General features: G+C 42.0%; 1 protein-coding gene across 6 annotated transcripts; it reads right to left on the bottom strand.

Annotated features, from left to right (window-relative positions):
- Positions 1 to 1,210: 1,210 nt before the first annotated feature.
- Positions 1,211 to 24,636, bottom strand: nsd1b (nuclear receptor binding SET domain protein 1b). Of its 6 annotated transcripts, none has more exons than XM_026371175.1 (24): positions 24,618 to 24,636; positions 20,361 to 21,265; positions 17,427 to 17,565; positions 16,881 to 17,053; positions 13,661 to 16,688; positions 12,165 to 12,277; positions 11,756 to 12,014; positions 11,510 to 11,610; positions 10,671 to 10,713; positions 10,201 to 10,460; positions 9,366 to 9,503; positions 9,075 to 9,198; positions 8,490 to 8,690; positions 8,232 to 8,411; positions 7,409 to 7,565; positions 6,763 to 6,968; positions 6,512 to 6,624; positions 6,086 to 6,232; positions 5,735 to 5,857; positions 5,435 to 5,551; positions 5,113 to 5,254; positions 4,823 to 4,929; positions 4,432 to 4,636; positions 1,211 to 3,808 (listed from the first exon to the last, which is right to left on the bottom strand). In XM_026371175.1, exons 2-24 carry the CDS (start codon positions 21,246 to 21,248, stop codon positions 3,078 to 3,080), a joined length of 7,695 nt encoding a protein of 2,564 aa, XP_026226960.1. In that variant the 5' UTR covers positions 21,249 to 21,265; positions 24,618 to 24,636; the 3' UTR covers positions 1,211 to 3,077. The 6 variants fall into 6 exon arrangements, with proteins under 6 accessions (XP_026226960.1, XP_026226955.1, XP_026226959.1 ...); XM_026371170.1 differs by lacking the exon at positions 24,618 to 24,636 and adding an exon at positions 23,226 to 23,348; XM_026371174.1 differs by lacking the exon at positions 24,618 to 24,636 and adding an exon at positions 23,117 to 23,219.
- Positions 24,637 to 27,512: the final 2,876 nt, after the last annotated feature.

The raw sequence follows: 27,512 nt of genomic DNA on the forward strand, positions 1-27,512 counted from the left end.
GTTGATGTCCTGATGCCACACACCAGAGAACACCTTCAGTGAGCTCTGCCATCTGTAAGCACTGTATAGAGTCTAGTCTGGCTAAAGGCAGCAGGGGCACATGCTGATCCATCTGTTACAGAATATGATCCTGCACAGTCTGGCAAATGCACCAAAGCTGGATGTGACTGGCAACTATGATGCATCTGCAGGCATTTCGCCAAGTCTTTTTTTCCCCACTTGACTGCTCGTAATATCAATACAACATGATGTCATCTCCACACACAATCACACAACACAAACACATTTAGCATTTCGTAACAATTGCCAAAAAGCTGGACTTGTTGAGAAACATCTGACGAAATCAGTGGCCCCGTCAAAATATTATATTTCTAAGTCATTGTTATTTCCATAGATTCTCCACAAGGACAAAGTCAGTTCATCCACTGAAAAAACAAAAAAACTCCACAGTAACAGGTGTAATGCATGTGCAACAATATGGGAATAGGGGAAATAGTTTCAGCCAAACAAAATAGAAATAAAGGTATTTTTAATAAAGCATCAACATTTCCACTGGGAAAGGCATTAAATATTTATGGATATACGAGGTCTTCTACTTTGGCTTTTAGTGCCGTCGTGGGTGATGCCCGAGGACAGCAAATGCTTCTCTTGGGTGACTGTAATTTTTCAACAACAGCTGGGCATAAAGAAATAATATCGTTAGTGAAATGTCAATAGGTGGTTTTAGAATTCAAGGTTCATATGGGACAGCTCCTGTCAGCGTTCAGATGCGAATGAAATTATAACAATGGGCTCTGCCTTTTAAAGGATGTTCACAGCCTTCTTGTTTTTAACGTTAACATATTGAAATCGTTTTTTGCAATATTTTGTCTGTTCATTCTTGTTTCTTTAATTTTAACCAAGTTCAATATTTGTTAGCATTCAGCAACAACCTATCCAGATAGAGTAATTAGCATTTGACATGTAAATCTAGCTTGAGTTAGTGTAAAAAACAATTATACCAATGATACATTTTAAAGCATCTGAGACTTAAAATAATTGAATTTGTGGGCAATACATTTTCCTGGAATGTTGACTTCTGTGCTTTAAGCATTAATTAAATAAAAACTAATTTAAAGTAGGGTTTTCGTAATCTTCCAGTACTTGTGAGTTGAACTAGGATAAAAGTCTAATCAAAATAATTTAATAGATACTATATCAAAGATTAGATATTGTCCATTGTGGCTTTAATTCAAGAAATGCACAGAGCTACAGTATATGTTGTACGTAGCTGCATACTGTACCAATACATGAAAAATGACTGAGACCAGTACAAAGTGCTTATTTGATAACTTCTTCTTCTTATATATTTATATAGCAGTTGTTTTAACAGGTGAATGGCTGAGGTCTAACACGTCATAATTAAAATGGAATGAAACATTGCTTCTTCAGCAACTGTAAAAAGGCATTAGTAGGGAAACTTTCTCTCTCACAGGCGCCAAACCATTCCTTAAAAATATCTCCTAAGAAATACACTCTAAGGCATTGGCAGATAACACACTGACAATATTATAAGCTCAAAGACAGAGTGAAACACACATGGCAAGAAGACATACTGAAGTGCAAGCATCATGGCAGGAGTCCTTCATTTTCATTGTCCAATCGAAGACTTGTTTGCCCCTGATGGAGACTGAAGGACGAGGAGAGGGAGTGCTTCCACCCCAACTCTCCGTCATCATCATTTGTGCGTAACAGAACTGTATATAAACAGCATAAACACTGGTGCAAACATAGGACTAGCTCTGCATCTAGACCACCAGCAACCACAAGGGAAACACTGAGTGAACGTTTAGTGTTGCTCTTTTTAATCAACCAGCTTCAGGTGCAGTACAGTACAGGGTCCCATGATGGCATAAATACTTTCTTTTTGTCTTTCCCACTCTGACATGATGAATGTTGAGAGGCAGACACTAAATCCATGTCAGTTCGGGATCCGTTTTGGCATAAAATGACCAAATCTAGCAAACATTTCTTTCTCACACTGGCAACTGGCAGCTTCAATCCACAAAAAAGATTTTTTTCTAATTCAACATCTGTGACTGACACCCACAAAACTGTAGTGATGGAAACATGTGGTTTCGGCTACACCAGGCAGCCAATCATCTGGCACTTTCACATTTTCATTGTTGGTCTGACTGTGGAGAATTCAGTTGTTGAAGCACCATCTAATGATCCAAAGAACTGGAGACAGAGGGGAGACTGGAAGGAACAACTCCTGTGCGTCAGGACTTCAATCTTGGACGAAGTTGACTCAGGTGGCTGTTGGCAGAAGCAGTATGTGTCCAGTAAAATCCCAATTACTCATCACTGAACAAAATTTCCACGGACTACAAGGCCTGAAGAGGCTCGTTGTGTCACAGCGGGGCCTTCATGTCTGAAAGCACAACCAGACTGTTGTGTGTCTCTGTTGGTCAAGTTTAGCCCCAAGCTGACACAAAGCCACAGTGTAGACTTTTCTAGCATGAAACACCAACACACCAGACACAACAACTGTCTCCAACCATATTATCCTGCTGCACATAAAGTATATGACACCTGAACCAGTACGCAAAGAAATATCAAAACAAAGCAGCAGGTGAAAATGTGAAACAACATGAATGAAATATGTTCATAAATGCCAAGACTGATGTAGCAGTTCCAGATCTCTCAAATGAGGGTCCTGTCTGTCGATGTGTGCAAAGTCACTGTCTCTACAGCAAGTGTGTACTGGGAATACGAAGTGATTAAGAGGACAAAAGTAAATCAATAAATCCATAAATAAAGCGTGAAATGCGTGTTGCAGAAATGTATGGGTCAGTATTTACAGTATTTATGCTGTTTATTTATTAATTTATAAACTTCACAATGTATTTACATACTGATTTAGTTTTGTCCTACAAATTCTTCCATACATCCATTTGCTCACTGGATTCAGTGACAAACTGGGCTACTAGTGTAGTGTGATTGGTTGATCTCCATATTCTTCTCCACTGTAGTGAGTATGAGGGTTTGTTCTGCCTCTGCTTCCAGTGCCATTGTAAATAAAAATCCACTGTTTGTCACTCCTCCTCTTCCTCCTCCTCCTCTTCCTCGTCGTCCTCCTCATCGTCCTCCTCATCTTCATCGTCCTCCTCTTCTTCTTTGATCTCCAGGTATTCCAGTCCTGTCTCATCCATCTCTGCCTCTCCATCCTCTTCGTGAGCATCTGATTTCTGCCTACCCACCTCACATTCTTCCACTAACTCCTCCTCCGCTTCTGCTAGCAGCTCGTCCTCTTCTTCCTCCTCTAAGACATCCCTCTCCTCCTCATATGAGGAGATGGGTGAATAGTGCGGGAGGTCAAATACATGTGGGCTGCTGGGAGCATCAGAGCTGCTACGGGGAGGTGAGGTGGCAGGAGCAGCAACAGGAATGGTGATGGGTACCGGGATGGAAAATGCAGGAAATGATTCGGAAGCACACATGCCAGCGCTGGTATCCTGGACCTTCCTGGTGGTCGAGTTCGACCTGGTGCTAGTGTTAGAAGTGGCAGAAGGGATGACTGCCATGCCCAGCCCTGAGGTCAGCTGGGAGCTGGGCAGTTCGGGTGTGTACTCCCTTATCTCCCCTGGTTCCAGTGGTTCAGGCCCACAGGGGTCATGCTCACTGCAGCACAGCTTCCCATCCAGCTTGGAAATAAAGAGCAGGCCATCGCGGTGCTGACAGCAGTAGGAACTGGGACACATCTCACAAAAGGATGCTGCTTCCTTTCCACATATGTCGCATTGGTGCCATGGACATTCCCAGCGACCTACGAAAAAATATACAGACAGTGGGAAGTAAAAAATAATAACAACAATAAACAACATAAACATAAATAAATACATAAAATGCCCAGTAAACTACATTTTTATCATTAAGTACTATCACACTATGGTAAACTTTGGATACTTTTTCCACCAGTGCAGAAGTATCATAAAGTGCAATGTCACTGATGTCCACTAGATGCTGGATCCCCAAAATCTCAATCAGCTCCAACTACACTTGAGCAATGGGAACATCTATGTAACTTTTCCACTTGAACCCAATTTGCCCCTTATCTTAATAAAATGTATCTGTTTGTTTACTTTTACTTGTCCCGTCTATCTTTTTTCATGTACACTCACATTTTCATCCCTTGCTGTCTCAGTTTGTGTGTTTAATATATAATTATTTAAATAATTACGAGCAGAGGTGTTCCCTCTTACTTTTCTCCACCACACCCCAAAATGCCTAATACAGTACTTTATTATTCTTAATTATTCTTTTACATGTTTCCAAGGAAATTTCCTTTGTCTTACAGGAAATGTCCAAACCGGGTACAGCACCACAGACTGTCCCAGCACAAACACAATTCAGCCTAATACGCTGTTGCATCCATGCAGAGCTACTGACCTGCAGGCCTCTTCGTGAGGTTGAGACAGTCCGCATGGTAAACCTTGGGACATCCGGGCCTCTTGCAGGAAACCATCTGTCCTCCATCTCCACAGCTGAAACACTCGTCCTCTCTTTCTTTGGTAACAACCACTTTTTTCTTCTTCTTCTTGCCGTGACCCCTCCTTCTCAACTTCCGACCCTTGTCATCAGATGGAGGGTTGTTCTGGTTGCAGAGACGTTGATTAAGAGCAGTATGACAACAACTGATCTTTCACATCAACTCTGACCTTCTTTTTTAACCAGGGGCCACAGAAGTATAAAAATAGCTATAACATAAATCATACAGGCTGCACCTCAGGTCTACAGCAGTGTATGACAGTTGTATTACATTTGTTTTTATTCCCCTCACCTTTGGCCTGACGCCCAGGAAGCCGCTGCAGTTAGGTGCTCCACATTTACAGACTGTTTTCCCATTTCCTAAACACTCCAAGTTGTAGTTGAAGGTAAGCTCTGTGCCTGAGGAGATACACCCAAACAACTGAAAGGGGCTGGAACGTTGGAAGATACACACATCTGACTAAATCAGAGGAGGGTAGAGTTAACTGTTTGGACAGGATGCTGCTACACAGAACACGGACTGAGGAAATCACCCAATTTAAGTAGTTGGTTTTAATGCCAGCTGTAAAAGAAGCAGCGTACCTTCAGAAATGTCAACGAGTGCAAACAGTCCCACTCGGGTGTCTCCGCTCACTGTCCACTTCTGGGTCTCACAGTTTGGCTGACAGCTGTGGTTCATGAAGCGAGCCTCGTTCCCCTTCGGTCCAGCATCAATGATCCGGTCCTGACACACATGCACCAATGTTGTTTATTTGACGGTAGAAGTGTAGACAGACATTCTGAACATTAATGAATGAGACTTCAGTTCTTGTTTTTTTACTGACCAAACAGTTGACAACATCACTTTATAGTATTTAGTTTTTGGGGGCGGCTTAAACACACACACTCTGGCACAGGGCTCTACCTTGTCTAGTGTTAGCATGTAGAAGTTACAGATGTCGTTCTCCTGTGCATGTCTGATCCTTGACCTGCACTCCTCCTCGTCAATCACCTCCCCGACGTACTCACTCACAAACTGACCCTGAAAGGAAAAACATGGAGAACATGCATTATTTAGCCTGAACTAGACCCACTGGATACAAAAGACACCACCTGATGGTAATTCTGCAGCAACTGATGAAGAACAGTAGCAGTAGTAGTACAAGTGGCAGCAGTCAGCAGCAGATGTAGTGCCAGCACTATTAATGACAGTAGCGCGGGTTACCTTCTTGATATCGTGGACACATCGCAGCCCCCACCCTCGGGATAGCGTCCTGAAGATCTCTACCTGGCTATACTGACGTTTGGTGAATGCCTGGTTGAGGCACCGTTCACCTGCTGGACAGACCTGCAAGTTCAGAGTCACCATGAGTCTTTACGCCTGGCTGTACCACACACTGTGCAAGATATATTAGCTATCACCTAATTCTCCTATTCTTCTTGACTTTATGGAGCATCTTGGCATCTTTCAGCTCATTATTTTGTTCTTACAGACCCGAATGTTTTATGTTGAATTGATTCAAATTATCGTGGAGCATTTATGAGGTTGTGGAGTGTTATGGAGGTGTTTCTGTACCTGTGGATGACATTCATAAAGTAGCATGCGATTGATGCACTCTGAGTCCATCCCACATGGGCTCTCATCTGTCGCCTTACAGTTACAGCGTGGGATTTCCGACAGGTCCGCTGTGAAGATCTGAACCTTTCCAATTGGTCGATTCACCTGAATGGGTCAGAAAGGTGCAAGCAAGCATGAACACTTCTCTGTTGTTACTTCTCTGTGTTTAGGTAATAAATAAAGTCCGTCAGAGCTGGGTATTATTTAGTATAACGATGATCTGTTCCAGAAAAATGTTACCCGTAGTGTTAATGTACTGTAAAGTCTTAAATAACACAATTTAACATTAAGGTCTGGACCCATACTACTGCTTCCCTTTTCAAGAAACCATGCAGCATTTCAGACTAAAGAAAGAAAAGTTAGACTACAAGTCTTTTCTCTGACCTTAATATGTTTGTACGGAGGAGGCTTCCTGTCGTTCTTCCTGTCCTCTTGAAGCTGTCGAAGCTCCTTCTCTGCCTGCAGCTCACGAAACCGCACAGCCGCCTCCTCCAAAGCTGAAGAGGTGGATCAATAGGGGGAGAAGCCGTCATAGCAATGTTTGTGAAACATTACATTAAGAACATGAATGTACAAAACAGATGTTTCTGAATCTGATACGTTAAAGAAGACCTTTTGGTCAACACACTGGATACCTTTCTTGTAGGTGGCATCAACACCTTTTCCCATCTTTTCTTTGCTGTTAGCGTCCACATCCATATAAGGGAAAACTCTGGCCTGGTAGGTCCACAGGTAGTCGTTGGAGCCAAAGAAGTGAACTGGGAACTCCCCGACATCGTGCCTCATTCGCTGAATGTTCTCTGGGATTGTTTTGGGATGGCTGACCTCTGCTGGCCACCACCTTCGCACAGGTTTGGAAAAGCACAGAAGAAAAAGAAAGACAACCACTCAATAATGGTAGATCAGGGAGTGATCCTGCATCGTGGGCCATGGTCGCCTGTTGTTAAAAGCTACAAAATGAAGTGGGAAATACTTTTGGGATATTGATAAAAAGCCAAACATGTCTTTAATTATCTTGTTTTTTTCTCACCTACTGTCCAAAAGAAACAGATACTGAGTTAACTGTCAGAGATAACTGTGAAAAGATGTAAAGTATATTTTTGGCACTTTTAAAATTCTTAATTAAGTATTAATTTTTTAAGCAAAACCAAACACCTAATTAATTAATAAAAAAATGGTACTATAGAAAAAGTATGTATCTTTTTTCAGTGTGTAAAGAAGTTAGTGTTGAAAAACGAGAAAATCCTGTTGTAACAAGAATCTATTTAGCTCTTCACTGACCTGTACCGCCCCACCTTCACCCAGAGGATGTCCTTGTAGCGAGGTTTCTTTCCAGCCTTGCAGTCGTTGCAGTACCAGCTGCCTTTAGGCATCTCGATGTTCAGACACTCTCTGTGGAACGCAGCAGGACAGGACTCGCAGCACAGCAGACTTCCCCCTAGAGCACAGGGGGACGAAGAGCATTGATTTGACAGTTTACAGGGTGTGCATTAACAGTGAGATTCACACTTTATATCTCTTTAATTTAGCCTGCACAAAATAACAAATGTATAACAAAGAATTTTGGTTTTACAGGCACTTATGTCCTGGACTATTTTTTGGTCAGGTACAGTAGCTTCCTGACCAAGTCTCCACAACTGGTCCCTGAGACTGATACGTCTGATTAGCAAGCTGGTTCATCTCTTCCATGCAAACACTACTCTCAACAAGAAAGCTAAAAGACATACCTTTTTAAAAGGCTAACCTCTCATGGAATTGTAAGACATTGTTAATGAAATATACAACAAAATATCAGCCACTTTGAGGAAATTGCTCCCAAATAAACAGTTAATACAGCCACTATAATTAGTATATCTTAACTATCTCTTTGATGTTAATATTTTTTACTTATATAGAATCACTGTCACCAGGAAAGGAAGGAATAAAATAGAATTTGTGAAGCGGATATTTCAAAAGATCTTCCTCTGCTCCCTGATAAAATTCAGACTACCCTCACTTCAGCAAAGATTTAATTTATAACCCTCCTCTTTTTGGGACCCGTCCTTTATATAAGCTGGTCACTCAGATCAGGCTGAAATGGTTCCACGTGTTCCCGGAGCCGTACCTTCTGTGCAGACGAAGCACCAGCTGACATTGACATGCTCGTGGTTCTTGACACCGCGTCGGGGGGTGAAGTGGTTTGGACAGATGATGCTGTTATTGGAGAGGACAACACTGCCTGCTGCCATGCACAGGTCTGTAGCATGATAGGCTACGGGGCAGCGAACACACCGCACCAGACGACCTAGAGACAGAAAAAATGAGCATACATGGATACGGATATGTAAGGTGCCAAAGGTAAAGTACCTGAGTGTCTGTTTACCTTTGGAGATGGACGAGCTGTTGGGATTGGCGATGAAGCAGGTGAGACAGACGTGGATTGAGCAGCGGAAACCTCGACTCACAGGTGCAGTCGGGGCGTAGTTGGCGATACATTCCCCGTGGTAAAACTTCCCACACACAGGGATCATACAGCGGCGTACATCCTCACTGCGCTTTCTGCATATAAAGCAGGTATGGATGCCTGGGAGGAAACAAAAAACATTATGTGAGATAAAAAAAAAAAAAAGTGAAAATACAGATGTATTGATCAGAGAATATTGAATATTATTCCTATATTCTGCCATCAGAGCTATCAGCTCTGCTACAGGTCTGCACTATGCTGAAACTGACAAATAAAATGATACTCTTTGCAGAATTTTTACAGTAAAACTTTGTCTTGTTATGTTTATTTAGTTCTATAATTCTTCCAGGTATTTTCCCTGCAGTCAACTGGGCTGAGCGTTTGTAATTTCTTTTACAAAAAGTCTTTATACTGTAAGTTAAGTGAATGTATTTAATTTAGTTGGAATACTTTTACACTAATACATTTTAAATTGTAAAGCTGTGAAGCTTAAAAAAGACAAACCTGATTTACACTCAGGACAGACAAACTTCCCTTTCGGTGCCTCGGCCAGAGAGATGCAGGGTAGATGAAATGCTCCACAGCACTGACCCTCACAAAGCAGCAACTCCCCCGTCTTCTCACACACCTACGATAAACAATAATACAACATATACAATAATACAACAAGTTTTAAAAGACACAATAAAATTAAGACCATAGCTGCTAAAATAAAATTTTGAAATGTCCTTCAGAAATTAAAGCTCAGAATAAAACTACTCAGATTTCAGAGGCAACACTCAGGAGGAAACTCACCTGACATATATTTTCCTTCATGGATGCTGGGCCTCCTCGGTCCCCTATGATCTTCCTTGCAGGTAAAAGTGGGTCGTCGCACAGCAACAAGTCATCCTTAATAGAGGAGGGGCTGTGATCCAAGCTGGGGGGGTCACCCTTCAGAGACAAAAAGTCACTGTTATAATAATAAATCTAATGAATCAGAGAAACCTCAAAGACTTTTTTATGAAGCTTCCTAATGCTTGTGTAGAGCACTGAGAAAAAATAAGTAAATAATAATTGATATTACACAGGCGACCTTCAGGGAAACATACTTGTGACTTTAAAGAATACGACTTGGAAAATGCTGTCACAAAACGCTAAAACCAACAATGAATTGTATCCAGTATAGTATAGCCTGATATATCTTATCTGCCTGTACCACAGAGCTCCAAGGTGCACTATGAAAACTGTAAAAAACTATAAAAAACACATCAGTGAGTCACACTGTTGCACTGACTGACATGTTACTTCATTAACATGCACACACACACACACACACCACAACACAAACTCACAGCTAAAACAATCCCAGTGTTTATTATTCCTACTTGACTAAGTTACAGTCGAGTTGTGCACAATTATTGAGGCATTTTAACAGCAAAGTTTTAAACAGTTTATCGCTGCATAAATGTGTGTGAAAATTGTGTTTTTCCCTCAGCATCACCGCCTGGTGAGGTTAGGGCACATTAGGTTAATTTCTCTACAGATGTGATAAAAAGCTTTTGCAGTCTGTGCACAGTGACAGTGAATCACGTGCTGAATAATTTTAAGCAACGGTTCTACAGTCTATGAGTAGGTAAACTCGGCTGACCTCTGGCTCTGCTGTGTCCTTTCTGAGCTGCCGACTTTTACTGTCCTCCGGTTGAGGGACATCGACATCTTTTGATGCCGGCTCCACCTGGTCAGGTTCAGGTAGAGCCGGTGCAGGAGTGGTGGTTATAGGAGTGCTGGGACTGGGACTGGTCTCAGCGGAGGGCGTGGATGTACAAGTTGAAACCTCTGGGGCTGGCGGTGTGGAGGTGGATGCTGTAAGGTGCTTACTCTTTGATTTTAAAGATGGAGGACCTGAATCTGGCATTTTTGAAGATGTTTTAGCAGACACAGACAACAAACCACAGACAAGAAACACTTAAGGAGGTTAATCAGATTTCTTATAATTATATAACAGAAATAATACTGCAAGCGAATCTCTATCTAAAGTTATTTACTTATTAGTGACATTTTTCTTATAAATTCTGACATTATGATTTACATTATGCTGTTATTAGATGGTTTACCAACCTGATTGAGGAGGAGGATTTGAATTGTTCTTCTGTGTTTTGACCTGTGACAAGAAAAACATTATTCTTGTTATATATAATAAATTCCTGGTGAACTGTCAAAAAACACTGACAAACAACATCTATGTCAAATAGGTCTGTTCATGTCAACGTGTTCCCAAGTCCCAAGTCTCCGAAGATATTATGGAATCATCTGTTGGGTTCAGAATGTACAGACTTTGTTGAGCCTATATTTGTCTATTTTTTTTCCAAATGTACAACAGTACACCAGCTTAGCCAACAGACAGCCAATCTGTGTCTGTGGATGTACTGTAGCAGCTAAGCTCAACCTAAATCCACTGAGGGGCTGCATAGACGGCTCAATGAAGTAACCAACTTGCCTTCCGTCACACTGGTGTCTCACTGCTCCACAGACCTGTGTATGCAGCTCCTTAGTGGCTTTAAATATAGTGACTGAATCCAACCACAAAAGCGGCACCTCTTGGACTTGACAGTGACCTACTTACAATTATCTTCTACATTATATGAAACCTCTTTCTCAAAACCTCTCATCCTATGCAAACTGGAAACAACTAAGGCTGTCTACAGTACTAGATAGATAATATGAAATGGATAATAGTTTTTCTGTCTGCACAAAAAATATTTTAAACGCATTTGCCATAATCCAAAATGACACATAACCTTGACAAAAATGGACCTTCAGACAGACAGAATTTATTGTGGCACACATGCATCAGACTGAATTGGACTGAACAGTGTAACAAAATAGTACAAAGACACCACAGATATACACAGACACAGATTTATCAGTACATTAAACAGAACATGTCCATGGTGTACCTTCTTTTTGGGGCTTGTCGAAGCCTCTGCCTCCAGACAGTACTCCAGGATCTTCTGAGTGGGTTTCCTCTTCCGCTTCTTCTCTAGTGGAGGAATGTTTCCTGTGAACCAGGTCAGCATTTATCATAAAGAGCTTTCAAAACACTTGAACACAGTTGTACCTGTTTCAACACCATGCACGTTTTTTGATTAATGCAGCCGTTTTGGCCATTCATTTTTCAAGATAACATCCAAGCACTGCCTCACCGTTGTCTTTGATGAGACTTTCTGACAGTGAAGGCTCAATGTCAGGAGGAGGGGTTAGTGTGTCGATGGAAAGCACCGGTGCATTTTGTGGAGATGCGTTTTCAGCGCTGGGAATTTGGAGTTCAGAGGGTGTCGTTGCAGCAGCAATGTCATCAGGAGGGGGTGTCTGTATTTCAGGAAGTAAGTTCAAAGATGGGTGCTCATGTGCATTCTTGTCTGGCCCCAGGGATTCAGACATGGAGGTTATGGGTTGGGTTGCCTGAGAAAACAGAGAATGCGCATTCATTGTCAATCAGTGACACAAATTTTATGTGTAGTGTGTGCAAAAGTAATATTTGATGTTAAATACCATAGTATTTTGCTAATAAAATACTATATTAAAATAGATCTTACGTTATATGATTTTTACCTTTCCTATCAGCTGAAGAGGCTTTTTGGTTTTCTTCCTCGTAGAGAAAATCTGATCATACTCTTCAGTCCATTCGATCAGCCTCTTGCTTGGTTTTCTTATTCGTTTATGTGCTGAAAAAGGGTTTTTTCAATTGTTTAGAATATGCAAAATGTCATAAAAAAAGTTTCAGTTCAGTTTCATACAATTAAGGTCAAACTAAATATTATGGAAAGAGTTAACTTCAATGCAGATACACTTGTAAATTGTTAGACTAATAAATAATAATACACGACAAGGAGTCCATTCATTTCTTTGCCAAGATACTTTGGAGTATGCCCCATTTGCCTGCTGGTTGTCACAGCACAACAAAGTATTGTATCATGAGGTTTTGGGGTTTGTTTTCTGTCATTATCTTGAGATTTGTGACTCCTTTGCGCTGGCTGTACCATGGAGCAACACACAAACAAATAGGAGAACAGACTAGAATTTGAGCAAACCCATTAAACCGCGTTCAGTATGAATACATCCTTTAAGTAATGGTCACATTCACAGATGTTATTAGCTCCTCCTTGGTCTTTGTTCTTCCTTGCTAGTCAAGAGTCTAGAGCTTTGGTTTAATATTTAATCTAGTAAGAATGAGGTGTTAGGTGACACAGCACACTGTGTGCAGGATTTTCTGTAATGGAAATCACTAGGTAACTTGTAAACACTGTTGCATATAGCAGATTAGCAGGTGGAAGCGGCATTTACTGTTTGTCTATGGTACACAAAACATCAGCAAAAAGAGCAATAGCATTCCAAAGCCTACAATGTGCGGTCATTTGCACCGAGGGCTTTTCCTGACTTTAAGTGGTTAACTGCTGCAGCAGAAAAATCCACTCCCTGTGTCTACTCATCACATTTTCTAAGCATGGCTCCAAACGCTGTTGCTCGTGTTGTGAGCTACACTACTTTTCTAAAGCTACACCACTATTCAATCAGATTTTTTATAGAAATACAGCTTAGACACAGTTTAAATTGTAAATGACTGATGCTTAGATATTTTATGTCCTGTCACTTGTAAGTCGCTTTGGATAAAAACATGACCAAAATGATTAGATGTAAATGTACATAGAGCTATGACTGGATTTACACAAATACTAAGATGTAACTATGTCCTTAGACACTGTAAGTCCCACTGCATATATTATGTGTAAATCGTGTCTCTGTGTTAAAACTTGCTCGACTTATGACTCTGAAAAATCATTTTCAATGCAAGCTGTCAGGCAAATCAGTGGGCTACACCAAAGCATGCACATTTCACCTAAGACAAATATAAGGCAGCAAAAAAGTGGATGACGCAGCAGGATACTAAAACCATTTTGGGTAGAGTATCACTTGAGCCTTGTTGTTGCTTTTGCATGGCGACTTTTGCATAGATTCATTTCTATATATGTGACCTTTGGATAGGTCCCCTTCATTCATATTACCTGAAAGCAATGTTTGGGGCAGATACTAAACTACACTGTGCTTACATGTTTGAGCCTTGTCGCCTCCTCCACTGTTGCGAGTTAAGCCTGTGTTATTTTCAGGGCAGTCTGCAACAAAACCATTTGGCTGTCCCAGGCATAGCGTAGCGTCAGACCCCCGCTGCTCCAAAGGCACCACGTTCTGTAGATTCTCATTTACTCTGCTCCACCTCTCTACCTCTTCCTCCCGAACCACTCCTTCACCACCAGCCTGTTTCTCCCAGCTTGTGGCCTGCATGCCCAACAGTGACTGGACTCTTGATGAGCAATCCACTCCTGATGAAGTGTCCACTATGGGTAAGGATGCCACTCCTGGTGTAGACTCCAGTCCTGGGAAGCCAGGTCCTGACCTGGCAGAACGACAAGGCACTTTGCGGTTGGCTTTCTTTTTCACCCCAGTGGTGCTGCCCCTTCTGTTATAGGACCTCTTAGACATCTGATTTGCACTGTTTTCATTGTGTGTGATTATGATTTTTTCAAAACTTGAATTTGAATTGTTAACGTGTTCATTTTGTTCAGGTTTAGCCTCCCCAGGCATCACTAAAGGCTCCTCCTTAACGTGTGCACTTGGTGGCCCAATCTCCAGTTCTAATGGGGCTCCCTCTCGCTCTCTAGTGTCATGCAAGTCCTTTAGCATCATAAGGAAAGTGCTGAACTTGTAGTTCATGTCTGTTTTGAAAGAGATGGGTTTTCCATTGCCCTCGTTTGTCAGGGACTGGAAGGATACCTCTTCAAGATTTTTAAAGGCATTCATAAAAGAAAAGCGCGATGAAGGTGAGGATGTGCACGTGTCAGTAGGATGATCTTCCTTCTTTGTCTTTACCCTAGACGTAAGGGGTATAAAGTCCATTGGTGGAGTTGAGGATATTGAGAGGTCTTCGTCTTCGCTCTTGACATCAACTTCAAAGTTACTTGAATCAGAACACATCAAAGAAGGGGAGCTACAGCTGGAAAAAGTGTCCCGATCATGGTCATCATTGTCATTATAAGGAGATTTAAGAGATTTTATTTTAGTGCAAAAGTCCAGTTTGGTTGTTGAGTTACGTGCAGAGTGACAAACAGTGTCCTCGGATTTTCTGAATGGATTTAAGAGTTCTTTCTGCTTGGTGTCCTTTCTGTTTTTTTTCTGCTTCTTCTGCTCTGCCTCCTGCAGGGCCTTCAGTGCTCTGGTCATCAGCCGACTGCTGGCTGGGAGGTGGGCTGGCTGATCATGTAAGACTTCATCTGAAAGTTGCTTTAATTTGTAGACAACTCTCTTGGATTTCTCTGTAGAAACATGATTACTCCTAGATACTGCATTGCTTTGCTTGTGAGAAGGCAGATTTGTATTATAAGTTGTACGAATGGGAGAAGTACTGTTTTGCTCCGAGTTTGCTACCTGGTCAGAGGACATGCTTGTTTCAATGGAGGTGGGAGTCTTCTTACATTCCAAACTGTCTGACTGTTTAGACGATGGATAAGTCATGTTTAAAACTGGAATCCCTTCTGCCTCTTGGCTACCTAACTTATCAGTGGAAACACCTGTCATGTTGGGGGAAACGATAGTTTTACCTTCTGATGATTCTGATGAGAGATGAAGTACACCAGTCCCACTATTTGCTTTTAACTTTTTAACTGAGACCTTTATGGATTCTGTCTGATCTATGGAGACAACTTTCTTGTCATTCCCACACTGTGATTGCTTGGATGAAACTTTAGCCAAGTTATTATCTGTCTTTATCTTTTCATTCTTCTTACCTCCGAGTTGGTCAGTGGGACTAATGGTTACACTAGAGCTTAGAAACTTCTTAGCCTTTATGTCCTTGCGTATCAATTTGACAAAGGGCAGCCTACACTTAGAGACCAAACTTGTTTGCTTTTTTAGTCTTAGGTCACCAGAGCCAGCATTTAAACTTGACATTCGAGTCTTTTTACTTTCTTTTTCTCCTGCAGGATCAGACCTCCTGTCAATTACACTGACCTTTTTATTAGACATCACACGAGGACAGTCAGTTGGACTGATGTTTTTTACACTCTCTGTAAGTCTGGATTGGTCATTGAAACCAACTTCCACAGTGGGCTTTAAGGCCTTTTTAACATCTGGGCTACCAAACTGGTTGGATGCCGTGCCACTAACAGTGTCTGCTGAATTACTGTGGATCTGTCGACACTTTGAATATCGACACTTGCCAGAGGGCACCGAAGTCTCAACAGTGGCCTGGGATTTCTGCTTGTCCGACGGACCTGACTGCTCAGCAATACTGCCAGATGTACCAAAAGTCCTATTAGCAATCAGGGTGTTTTTACACTTCAAATGTCCTGACTCTTCAGATGGAAGATTTGTTATATCTGGTACCAGATGCTTATGCTTATCTGATGATCCTGAATGGTCACTGGGTCCACCACTAGCGGACACACTAGAAACCAGCATCTTTTTAGTAAGGGATGAACTCTTTTTCTTACAGGGCACCTTACTAAAGAGAGTGCGGTCTGGCATTGGACTGCTTGTTTTCGGTCGCCTGTCTTTGCTTGATTTACTGAACCAAAGACCGCTCTGAATCTCTGGCTGCTTCTTCACTTCTTTGACAACTGTAGCACATGGCGTTGATGGAACTAGCTTAGACTGGCGTTCAAGTGCTTTAGGACACAAAATCTTAGGGACTGAGTCAAGGTCAGAATACGGACACTCCCCATTGTCTCTGTCTGACTGGTTAGGGCTATTCCGCAATGAATGTTTACTACTCATGTCTTTTGATGATTTGCTTGATTTCTTCTTGCCAGAAGATTTCTTTAAAGTGCTTGGCTTTGTTGGAGTTTTTCTTAGGCATGTAATGGATCCATTTGTCATGTGCATTGTCTCTGGAGGGGTGGGGACTGGTGAATTGGAGGAAGGAAATGTTGTATGGGTTCGGTTTTCTCTCTCTGGTGTGGAACTGTCATGGAAGGTATCATCTATGGACGAAGAAATAGAGGAAGCCATTTTCATTCTGTCTTGGAGAACAGATTCAGCTTCTGCCACACTGGATTTCCAAGAGTCCTGAAAACGTTTAGCAATCTGCAGAAAATTGAGGAAAACACTGCTCAATTTTTATACACATATCAAATTTTACAAAATGTGTAACAATGTGAACAAGTCTGTTCTGAAGATTTTTTTTTTCTAACCTGACGATTCTCCAAAAATTATGATTTAGATCAATAGTTTTAATGCACAGAAATAACAACTAATCAGGCATAAAACAGTAATTACAGTGTATTTGTAGTTCTGCTCCCTCTGCTTCCCCCTCCGACGCCGTAGGGGGAGCTGTTCAAATTCAAAGCCTCCATGGAAAGTATGAGTTGACTTTTCCTCCACCCACATGAGTTCCACAGGCTCCCCAAAGGTCCTGACATAGTAAAGCCGACTGGGCCGGTCACTGGGCTCTAAGACAACAACAAAGCATCAGACTCAGACCATTCTCATGAGACGAAAATGGAAACCACACAGTACTATATACGACATCCAAGCTTTAAAATAAGAACACTAAGCTCTTAGAGCCGCTTGTACATGTGAAAGTCAGAAGTTTAAACTTGACAACCGTTTTACTAAATATTTATCATTAGCTGGAGAACATGGCAGTGGAATACATTTGTTCAAATTTGTATACATTTAGTATAACTAGGAGTAGCTGCCATTATCAGCTCAAGTTTAACTATTCAACTGGTGATGAAAATAACCCACAGGGCATATCACATAACTGATAGCAACAGATCTAGTGTAAGTAATAACACAATGTCAACAATGTTTCAGGCCCACCTTTCACTCTGTGATAGATTCCCTGTACAGGGTCAATGATCACCTCGCAGGGCCACCATGGTCTCCGGCCGAACTTTGCCCATATAACTTCACCCTCTAAAAACTTCACAGGTGGCAAAGACTTTTTCTTCAGGCTGTTCTGCTTTCAGCAACATGGAAATGAACAACAAAACTGCAATTAGACATCTGTAAATAAGATCTGTATTTTCACCAAATGATCTTTGACAGAGCTATAGATAGTGTAGGCGAGTCTTAAACTGATAAACTATATTCACAAACAATGACCAAAACAATAACTTAAAAAATACACAACCTATAGGAAACTAGCTACATGACAACCCTGAAGCCATGAACCCAGACTGCTGGAGATTTGTTTCTCTCTAAGGGGATTTCTTTTTATCTTGTTTGACCTGTCTAGTATGTCTCTGGGATTTTCTGAACAATGTTCTCTATAGGTTTTCTTATCTACATCTAACCTGTCATATCTTGTTTCATAACAGGTAAAAAAAAAAACACAAAAAACACACCACACCCTGGCAGCTACATCCCCCTCAGTGTAAACATGAGCAACTGCTCACAGCAGCAGGTTAAATGGACAGGTGGTGGTGGTGTACACAAAGCAGGCCAGAGTTATGACTGGCATGTAGCTGGACTGGCCAGAGGGCAGACACTGGCTGTTGCTATGAAATAAACCCAGCTCAACCACTTCAGAGGAATACTTTAACATTTTAGGAAATACACTTACAGTGGAAAGAAAAAGTAGGCAAGTTTTGTTGATATTATGTGTATTTATGTAATACTCTTAAAGTTTAATCAGTTCTTCATGTTGGTTACAATAATAAACAAGTAAGCATTTAAGTAGTAACATGCAGATTCTTGTATTGCCTATAGTGAATAAATAGTTCAAAAATTCATAGTGAGTAGGCCTGGGAGATAAAATGATAAAAATAATTATCGCAAAATAACTTTTCCTCGATTGAACCTAGTCAATACAACCTTGATAAAACTCATTCCATCCAAGTTCAACTCATAAAGCCAATGATAATGAGAACAACAGCGATTTGGACCAATCACGTGGCTGGAGTAGAGATATGGTCACATCAGGTTAGGTTGATGCACACAGCACAGAGTGTAGGAATACAGAAGCAGCTGGCAGCGGCAGACATGGTAATGTTTGCACTACTGCAGCCATGCACACCAGTACATCAGCATTGGAAGCGAAATAAAAGAAAAAATATTGACAGAAATTCATAACGAACTCAGCGTTACTGAGAAAGACCCTAGAGACAAGGCTCAAAAGAAGAGGAGATTGTTGAAAAGAAGGGTCAGAGATATTTGTTAGTGTGGAGATATTTTGGCTAAAGTCCAACTAAGAAGCAGCACTGACATCCTTGAGAACAAACTCAAGTAAGTGCTAGAGGACACCTTAAAACAACCAGTGTGGTACCTGTATAACAACTACACTCCACTTTGTCCAACAGCATGCTTTGCAACAAAACAACAGAGACACAGAGAGATCACAAATGCAATAGCTGTCTTTATTACAAAAGACATAATGCCAATACGCAAGTGAAAATGTTGGGTTTAAGCGGTTTAATAAACCTTGTATCATCTCATCTCACTTTGGAGTAAAAAGGAACCTTTAAGCTTGACTGAAACAACTTCTTTGTTCACCATGCTTGCTGTGTTCGTAGGCACGAGTTGCAAGCACATCATCATGTAACTATATTGTCAATATCGTACGTGAAAAATTGTTAGTATGGTGAAGACTGATCACAATAAGTTGTCGTCAATACGATATGGCGCAGCCATCAGCAAAATGCATGTAGAATGGTGTCCATGGTGCAACACCACAGAGAAATCTGCTGCTCTCCAAACAAAACCATCACAGTGCACAGAATGACTTCAAACAAAACAAAACAAAAAAATAAATAAAAAAAAAAGAGTGGCCCAATCACACCTCAGACCTTAACCCAGCAGGTTGCTGTTGTATACCGAAGAGTTCCATAAGGACAATAAATATTAGGGGAACTGCATCTTATTTGCTTAAAACCTTACGTTTATTTTTCCATAAAATGTCCTTTATAAAATCCTTTACATTTTATAAACATTGGACGGTTAATTTTCCAGTTATAGGAAATACATACATATATTTCTGATTGAGGTTAGTGGCTAAACTAAATAAACTGGAGGTTAGTTGCATAGTGTGTAATGTAAAAAACAGGTTTTGACAAGGACGAAGAACAAGAGGAAGAGATAATAAATATCTCCATATGTCTGCTTCTGCTGCATCAGTTGAGAGAGTGAAAGCTGAATCACTGAGGTAAGAAGCTAGAACCAGGTGACAGGTAGCCTGGCTTAGCATAAGGACTGGAAACCGTGCAAAATGCTAGCCTGGCTCAGATTAAGGTTTGAAGAAGATCCAGCTACGAGCACCTCTGAAGCTCAGAAATGAATACATTATGTGTTGTTTGTTTATTCGTTGACATGTAAAAATATGAAGTTGTGCTTTTAGAAGAAGTTCAACTAAGTTGTTTCAGATTGTGGAAGATGGGTTACTTGGAGAAAACCTGCACAGATATGGGGAGAACATGCAAAAGCCACACAGAAAGGCAGCCGGCCGACCCATGGATTAAAATCCAGGTCCTTCTTGCTTTGAGTAATGTTGTATAAAGTTGCCGTGGACTCACTGAGGTGTACTGTTGACTACTGTTGCAGCTTAATGACCGTCTTCATTAAGCTTCTGTTAACTCTGACACTGAAGAAAACTTAAAATGTTAGGTTCTGTCTTTTCATATGATTTCTAATCAGATTTAATTACACATATTCATAAATATCTAAGATAATGACCCACTGAAATAAAAAAAGTATTACAAACCTGAAAACCTGGTTGCTTTTGTCTAGTGTACTCAGGGTAATAAAGGTAAAACTTGCCATTGAATGCCTTGAGGGACTATCTTCAAACAAGAACAGCTCTGTGTCGCTCTCCCACTCGTCATCCGAGCAGTCCCAATATCTCCTGCGTTGACCCGAAGACTGAGAACGTGTGACGACCTTGGCTGACAACAGGGTGGCATCCTTAGAGTCTGAATTTAAGTCTGGAGGAGCAGACTGAAGGACATTTCCTGCCCTCTCATGTTGGTCCTGCAAGTCTCCCATAGGTGACCTGGCCTCTTGTACTTCATCATTGTCATCATCCTCAAATAAAGCGGATTCAAAGTGGAGGAAGCCATTAGTGAAGGGGCTGTTGCTATCAAGAGAGAAAGCTGGGCTAGGTGGGCCTGAGAAACAGCCTTCTGTCTTTTTATCTGAGGCAACAGTATCGCTACGATTGGCTGCTGACGCATCTCTACATCCAGTTTGGACCTCGGGTCGTTTTTGTCCAGCAGAAGAATTACCAACCCTCTCCCCCCTGCTTGTATTCTGGTTGCCAGAACAATCCCTGCTAGTGGAATCAGCCCAGGAGTCCCTCTCCATGTCTTTCCCCCTGTCCCTCTTATGCGTCCCCCACTCCCAGCTCCTCTCTGGCTCCCTCACTGGCAGGACCATGTCAGGCTGGCTCACCATGGTGGTGAGATGTTGCAGCCTCCTGAGAGGACTGTAGGAGGAAGAACAGGTGGTGGAGGAGGAGTGATGTTCCCTGTGAGAAAACCCGTAGACAGATGCATGCTTCAGGGAAGAGGCGGCAGCAGACATGGTTAGGTTGAGCTTGTGATCATGGTGTCTGGAGGAACAAGAGTGGGTGGAGAAGTCACAACCCGGGGTCAAAGGGCAACTGGACTGAAGAGTCTCCCTCCCAGGGCCTGTGTAAGGCCCACTCATACTGGCATGGTTTCCTCCTGCAACACAAACAGAAATCATTTGTGTAAATTCTGCACTTCAAACATGAACATCAGTTTGAATTACTCTCACACATGAACTTCATTAGGTCATGGTTCTAATTGCTCTTTAGGCAATTCCACCAATTTGCCAATTTTCTCTTTAGAAATAAAACTTTAGGCACATTTCTTCTTTTTTTTTAATAAAACAGGATGTTACTAAAACCTGCATTTCCTTCAATACTATGTCATAAAACTGATGAAGCTTATATAAGGTTATCCCGGGCAGCTGGTAATGAGATATTTTTAAAATGGATCGAGGAAAGCCACGGCTCAAACATCAGATCCGACAGCACACAATCTGCCTTCGCATGATGTCAAAATAAAAGCGTAAACACAGAAACTCAGTGACGACGAGCGGATCGACCTAATGTGACATTTTAAAAAGAGAGATCCTGCGCAAACACCGCAGCCACCGCAGAAAATCCTGTTAGGGGAAATTATCGCGATAGGATGAAAATGACATCAAGCGCGATAAGGTCAGCAGCCTGTAAACTCACACACATCCAAACTGTGTGCGCGCACTGTGACGCCCGTCAGGTTATCACGGCGCGTCATACTAAAAAAAAAATAATAATAAAAAAGAAATCCTCCCGATGTGAAACCGCGACCTGGAAATAAAAATGGACCCGCTCGCGCGCGTGCACGCGGGTGCGTGCGAGTGTGTGCATAGGTGTGTGCAGCTGCACGTGTGTGTGTGTGTGTGTGTGTGTGTGTGCCCGCCTCGTTCGTCGCTTGCAGTGGCTTTGAGGCTGCACGATACACGAACCCAAACGCCGCACAACATGCAAAGACGTCGGCACACGACAAGTTCACGTACGCACACTGACACACACGGACACGCACACTTCCACGGGCTCCCCTCCGACAGATGCAGGCTATGTGCATCAAACAACAAAATCACGGAGAAAACGGCAAATGACACGGGATCTGTCGCGAGAATCTTACCATTCCGGTGTCGGCCACCGCAAAACCGACCCTCAACCCGCTCATTTTGGTGTTTAAATGTGCCAATTTCCAATTTTTTGAAAGCGGATGAGGAGAGTCCCGGCGGCAATACTACTAGGCCTGGATCCTGTGAAACGTACTCACTCACTCCCCCTCCACCTCCCTCCTCCTCCTCCTCCCTCCTCCTCCTCTCTACATGCGCTAAAGCCTGGTCCAGCGGCCCCTGGAATAGCAATTCACGCGTGTTGCGCTCCTCCAGCGGCACTCCCCCCTTTTGCTTTGTTCTAACTACAACTTTATAATTCCCCGTCTTTGCATTTGGGCTCTGTTCAGTGGCTATTTCCTGCCTGCAGAGTCTGCCTGCCCCTTCAAAGTCAGTCTCTCTCTGCTGTGTGCACTGCCAGTCGTCACCGCTACCTCCCTCCCCAGCCGGTCCACAGCATGGAGCTGAGAAGAGGTCGTAAATAACTCTTCAAGAAAAAAAAAATAGAAAGATCTGAGCTGACACCCACCACAAACACACCGGTCCACTGCACGACACCTCCAAAAGTCGCCCCGCCCCTCCCCTTAATTACAAGCACCAATTATTAACCTAAACTAGGCTGCCATCACCAATGACATGTCACATGCCAAACTTGTGCCAACAACTGGCATCTTCTACACCATCACCACCCCCCTCGACACGCACTTGGGCGGCACATATGCGCCTGGAGATGAGATCTAAATTAAATAAAAATAATAAATAAAAGTAAAAACGTCCACCACCACGTCTGAGAAGCAGTGAAATGGTGCAGCAGGCTACCCGGAAAAACAGATGGGTTTCCTTCCCTGAGACGAGTTGCTGTGTAGTCTCTGGCTGCTCACCCAGTCCCTTCAAAATGGAGTCCTCCTGCCTTAGAGGAGGAAAAAAAGCAGGCCACAAAGTGTTAATATATGCTCGATATAAAGTTCACCCAGCCACGGACAAACTGACCCACAGAGCGCATTTCTCTTGTGCTCTGGAGGTGTCTCTGTAGGTTGAGTCTTGAATCACCCATTGCCACGACACAAACATTTTCTAGACATGTTGTGCCTCCCAAAGTCACTGTCTCACGAGCGTTTCAGCCACGGCAGTGAGATTGAGGCACATCTATCTATCCTCTGGTGCGTATGTGTGTGTGTGTGTGTGCGTGCGTGTGTGTGCCAAACGCACGTCTGACAGGCAAAAAACACATTTAATAGCACTTGTGCGCTGATTGTGCTGATCTGCCTGGGAATATAAAGAGAAAGCCCACGATCAGCTTTTGTTGTGTGTGTGTTTTTCCTTTCAGTAACGAAAGGGTGAAAGCTGGAAAACAACTGCAGCTCTCGGCCGCTGAGGCTGAGCTGAGCTGGAAGCGAGATTTTTGCGTTTGTGCCTTTGATTTTATGGGGGAAGAATCTGTAGATCTGTATGTTTAAAGACGACATGTCATTGGGCACAAGACGGAGGACGGAAGGGGGACAGGGGGTGTAAAAAAATCTCCCCACACACATACTCAGTCCACACTTGTCACCGGGTGTCGGTGTTTCTGATCGACACGGCCGTAAACCGTTATCTATTCCGACCATTCAGTGAAATCAAAACAACTAAATGCACGACTGGGTCAGTGCTGAGGACGAATCTTTGGAGGACTGTTCTGTGAACAGCATATTTTGCATTTGCTGCAGCCACACACGGTGGAAACCCCCTCACTTTCCCCGCTGCTGACAGGGAAACACGGAGGATTTGGGGCGCGTTATGGTTTTCATCCTCGATCTTTGCAGGATGGGTTTGGAGCAAGAGAGAGAGAGAGAGAGAGGGGGGGTGTGTGTGTGTGTTAAAAAAAGAAAACAGAGACAGACAGGAGAGAAAAGGTGAGACGGACAGGCACACAAGACCGGGCCTGCTGCGGGTTTGCGCAGCGTAGAACAGCGCCGCGGCTCGATGGCACCGCGCACGTCAGGGCGAAGCGCCGTTATTAGGCTACTACAAACGTGGTTTCACTCTCATCTAGACCAACTAGTTCCCGCTCCTCGGACTTTTCACAGCCGCATAAACCGGGTTTTAATTTGACAAAGCACTAAAACGGCTCCATGAGAAATAAAGTCGATCAACAGGTTATTGGAGTGTGAGTCCCCTGAGAGATAAATAGATGTGTGATAAAAAGTACATGACGTTGATTTTACACTCTTAGTATATGTAGTAACCCAATTTACCACAGGAGAGTCTATTTAAAAGACATTTGAAAGAGTCCTCTCATTTTTTAAAAGTGATAGTATAAGTATTTATGCATTAATGGTAATTTAATAAATGCTATTTGAGAATTACAAGTGAGAATAATGAATGATCAAATCGTACACATACCTAAGATGAATTCATCTCATGATCCTACATGTACTGTCATATCTTACAGGCGTGTGTAAGAGGGTGGCCAACAGGTGGCACCTGCCAGATGAAGCCAGATGTTCTCCCCATTCTCAGATGCTGTGTTTTTATTGGCTGACGACCATGTCAAGGGTGAAACTTGATTAGTTGTATCCAATGCTATTTAACACTTACACACTGTGTATTTCACTGTAGGAGTTTACAGAAAACCCGAATGAACTGATTTTTATGGCCATTTAAGGGGAAAGAGAAACACGGACATACCATCATCTACATACACACATCTAGCAGTTACAGAACAACATTGTCGTTCATTTTGGAGTCCTGTTTCTGGGGCTCCTCAACACATTTCTCCTCCAACGTCTTGGGTGGTTTAATTTAAATTAAACAGTTTGAGGCTCCTACATATTAAAAGATCCAATAATTCACAGCAAACTAAAAGATTAAAGTCCAAAAACTGAATACTACATTTAGCAGTAGAAGTTAGTTATTTTCATTTTCTCTCCCACTAATCACGTCAACCACACATTTATCTTTGTGACCCTCTCATGGACGACGACCTGCAGGCTGGGAACCAGTCGACCGAACTATCTGACTTGAAAGAACTTAAAGAACTCAAAACGCTACTTACACATTGATGCATCAGCGCCTGCAAACTGAGACTGTCATATACTACTGTATAATGATGCTCTTTTTGCAGTTACTTTTGTTTTGTGAAGCACATGCGTTTAAAGTTTAGCTTTGAGAAGTTGGGGCGGGGGGGGAAAGTCCCACCTCAGAGGGTTCTCGCTGCCATTCCTCTATTTGTGGATGTCAGATATGTTGCACATGCAAAATGATAATGATGAGTAATTTATTCTAGCAAAGCTACACACGGCATCCATGACCAGCCACAACACAGCTGTCTGCGTCACTTCTTTCCCCAGTTTAACATGACTCAGCTGAGAAGGGCAATGGTTTCTGTTCTGGTAATATTAAAACAGCCCACACAGTCATCTCAGTGCCAATTTTCTCACATGTCCTTTTTCAGAGACTAGAAGCCCATAAATGACCTTTTAGATGGGCTTGATGGCTTCTGGGACTACTTTTGCCTCCTTTTACATCAGCCTCTTTAGACTTAAGGGCTAGTGTAAGGTAAATATACATAGTGCTGCATACTTCAAGTGCTCGTGGAGGGATATTGATATCAAAATCAAAAATAAGTTCTAAAAAGCAGTCAACAACTAAGGGCTACCTAACTACAACCTGCACTTTGCAATCATAGATGGATTACTGTTTACAATCGTGTTAGGTCGCTTACTCAAATTGTCCAATGTGACCAAACATGGACACAGAATTAGAAAAAAGAGACAAAAAATGACCCACAGTAGAAACTTAGGGATCTAAAAGACTATAAATAAGAGTTAGGGTTATTTAGTTAATAAATGACCAGAAATAGAGACAAAATAATGGGCACGTTTTAGCCTGGAGGTCCCATGCAGGAGGTCTGTCTGTGCCCAAGGACCTCTTTTCTTGTCCATCCATGTAATGTGGAAGTTTGTAATGTTCATATATATATACATAAACTAACTCTTTTGACTTTTAGACAAAGCCTGGCTGTTTTCCCCTACTCTAGCCAGCCTGTAAAAAAAATCTGTAGGTGAACCTGCTCTTCTGCTCTGTAAAATGGCTCATGGTGATTTTTCAGGACATACTACCTGATCAAATAGGAATGCACATTTCTGAACTGAAAACACACACACACATACACACACACCAAGAGAAACATGCAGACTGGAGGAGCCAGGAATCAGACCTGACCAGACCAGCGATTAGTGGACAATCCACTTAACCCGCAGCACCAATAATGAGAGTGTTCTGAGGTAAGCACACGCTTCTTACATACACAGACTCTTAGAGGCCTGAGTCTGGTCGGAGAACAAAATCACACTTATTCTGTTAAATACCTGCAGTTGTTTGTTAATGGTGTGTTTTCTTCTCTCGCTGAGAATATTTTACCACACAGATATTTAACAATGGAAACGTTTCCACAATTAATAAATCAACTTTTGTGTCTCATTTATTTATTTGTGTTCCCTTTATTTAGTTTTAAAAAATTTGGGAAAATATGATTATGTTTTAATCTCAGGGAGGTGAGAATTATAAAATATTTTACAAAACAAACATACAACAAATATTAGAGAAAAATTGTCTCACAGCTCCTCAGTAACTAATAGTTATAATAATAATAATAATAGACATACTCTTCAATAAACTTTTAGTGGACTGAAGAGTTGTTGTAAAAGCTCAGCATGTCCACTAGAGGGCAGCAGAACACATGCTATAAATGTCATGATACATTTATATATGATTGATGGTTGATGGATTCAACCAACATTCATGATCATCATGATCATTATAAGAAGAACTGTGTTACAGAATGACCAACGGGGACATTAACTTTTTACTGCTCGGTGTTTCATCTGGGCTCGCACAGGTTTGTAAATGCACGACTGAAGCTAGAAGAGACAAAAAACATTAATCCACATCATTGGTGACATGAACAGTTTTTATTTTAATGCGTTCAGAACAAAGCCTTATTGTAGCATCAAGTTTCATACTGATTATTCTTCTCTTTAAGTTTTAAAAATGTGAAAACTTTATTGACTACTCACGACTGAAGCATGAATGTTCTTGGGCCTGTATCATGAATCAACTTCAGTTCACCCTGGTTCTCCTGGGATTATCTGGCTTCAATGAGCTCAACATTAGTCATCCTGGATATCACAAAACTGGCTACTCTGAGTTTTCCTAACCGGATTGAGCACGTTCACGCAAAAGACGCCGATAATTAATCAACACAAAGTAGTATGAGATAAAACAGTGATAGCTGTG

The sequence above is a fragment of the Anabas testudineus genome, chromosome 14, assembly GCF_900324465.2.
Source record: "Anabas testudineus chromosome 14, fAnaTes1.2, whole genome shotgun sequence".
Lineage (NCBI taxonomy): Eukaryota > Metazoa > Chordata > Actinopteri > Anabantiformes > Anabantidae > Anabas > Anabas testudineus.

Excerpts from the sequence above, each read along its gene's own strand:
- nsd1b (XM_026371170.1), bottom strand. The coding sequence starts at position 23,289 with ATGGGTGATTCAAGACTCAACCTACAGAGACACCTCCAGAGCACAAGA. Across the intron at positions 11,611-11,755 it reads AAGTCTCATCAAAGACAACG|GAAACATTCCTCCACTAGAG; the intron begins GTGAGGCAGTGC and ends CCTGGTTCACAG. Across the intron at positions 10,461-10,670 it reads AAATCCTCCTCCTCAATCAG|ATTCAGGTCCTCCATCTTTA; the intron begins GTTGGTAAACCA and ends CAAAAATGCCAG.